The following is a 1,934-nucleotide window of genomic DNA, read 5'->3' as shown; positions in this document are numbered from 1 at the left end:
CATTGGTGAATGCCACAAATTCTCCTAAATCACTCGTACGCACAACTTAAGAACAAATCTGTGCGTACGAACGGTTCTTGCATGAGGCCCAGTGAGTAAATATTTCATGGTATCAATAACTCACCTTTTCTTCCTCCTCCTTTTCGCAGCTCTTTGTCCTGAATGAAACCGGCAAACATCTGGGTGTCCATGAAGAGCTGCAGGAACTGCCGGACCCCACGGGATGGGTGAGACTTGCGGAAACTGTCCCTCTGGAGCTCCTTTGTTCCGTTGAAGGACTCGGCCATGTGGAGAGAATAGTGGCCCACCAGCTCCACGAAAAACCGAACGAATGCCTCCGACACCAGGGAGCTCAGGTCGGCCTGGTGGCCTGGATGAAGACGTTTGGATCAACGTTACAGAAAAAAAAGACTGAGCTTCCTGTAAATATGCTTTAATATCAAGAAGAGAGAATCAGCAGTGGTGGGCACAGATCTGATAATAAATTTAAGTATTAAAGTGTCTGTGACATGCCTATCCTTCAAAAAATAAAAAGTCAAAGAAAACATCTTTTTACTTAAAAAAAAATTGGCATAGTATTTTTACACATTTTGTCACATAGCTGGCCTATTTTCTTTTGAATTTGGCTCAGCCAAAGTGGAAACAGGAAGTGACATCAAAGGAGAACTCATTAATAAAATAAACTCTCTGGTCGTTGTTTATTAAAATAATAATATTTAAACTAACTCTTGTTCGTCTCTTTTTGACAGAAACTCAAAATAATCTAAAGAAGCAGACTCTTCTCTACAGTCTGTGTTGTTAGTTTTTGTTACAATGCTCTCTTCACATGCAGACATTCCCCTTTGACATCACTTCCTGTTTCTTCACATGCAAATATCTCATCCATCGTTCATCTCAGTGGTGTGAAATTTGTTTTGCAACATGTTATCAATGTGATCTTTCCAAAAATTCTTTCATATTTATTACAAAAATCTGATGTCACATGTCCTTTAAACTTCAATTTTTACATCATTTATCCTAATTAAATCAAAACTATTCCCTCTTACAAGCAGTGCTGGATGTAGCATCTTAAGAGCATCAAAAAGAAATAAAACAAAATAAAATAGAGACGGTATCAAGTTAGACAGAGCTATCACTGGTTTGGATTGGTCGATTTGCCACAGATGATCCCACCCACTTTCAAATCAAACCAATAAAAAACCAGCAACAGGTTTTCAGCTGGAAAGTGATGAAGCTGACACAGGCTGGTTGGCTGTTATCTTAGCGGTTAGCATTAGTGAAGCTAACTTTGTGGTTAGCTGGTCCTACCACTGAGCATCAGGAACCATAACAACGAGGAGGACAGTTGTACTAACCTCCATAGAACTCTCCACTGTCTTGTCTCAGGATGTCTTCTCTGTCTTCCAGGACCTGCTGCAGTGCCGCCTGCAGTTTACTGGGCAGGATGCAGTCTTCATCACCCAGCTAAAACAAACCACAGGAAAAGAGCAACATGTTGAAGTTAAATAACTGGTTTTAAATCGGAAACATTTTTCCTGTTTGCTCAGTTGCTTTTGGCCCGTCTGCATATTTTAATGTGCTGAAACACAACTTCTGTAGATTAGCTCGTAGTTTACAAAAGTTCAGTTCTTGAAATGACAAAAATAAAGTGTTGTAAACTAAAAATGCTGCTCATTGTTAAAGCGATCCACAATTAGTTGTAACATTAAACTTTACTTGATAAACATATTTTAAATGTAAAATAAAGACTAAAAATACTGTAGGCTGTTTAGTTTTTATAATTTTGAAACTAAATTTAAAAAAAACATATTACACGGACTGAGCCATTTTATTTACACGCAAAGCATTCTGGGTAAACAATGAATTTGATGAGGTCATTGGTGCTAGTGAGCTATATCCACCCTGAAGGTTAATCTTGGACAATATCTGATGAT

General features: G+C 38.3%; 1 protein-coding gene across 1 annotated transcript in view; it reads right to left on the bottom strand.

Moving 5' to 3' along the window:
* dennd2c (DENN/MADD domain containing 2C) overlaps positions 1 to 1,934 on the bottom strand; it is a gene marked incomplete at its 5' end in the record, with an annotated part of 20,901 nt that overhangs the window by 3,003 nt on the left and 15,964 nt on the right. The window contains 2 exon segments of the mRNA XM_014010333.1: positions 125 to 370; positions 1,356 to 1,464. Of these exon segments, the coding sequence (XP_013865787.1) occupies positions 125 to 370; positions 1,356 to 1,464 (355 nt within the window).

The sequence above is a fragment of the Austrofundulus limnaeus genome, unplaced genomic scaffold (assembly GCF_001266775.1).
Source record: "Austrofundulus limnaeus strain Quisiro unplaced genomic scaffold, Austrofundulus_limnaeus-1.0 Scaffold68, whole genome shotgun sequence".
Lineage (NCBI taxonomy): Eukaryota > Metazoa > Chordata > Actinopteri > Cyprinodontiformes > Rivulidae > Austrofundulus > Austrofundulus limnaeus.
This window is presented reverse-complemented; position numbering and strand designations above follow the sequence as displayed.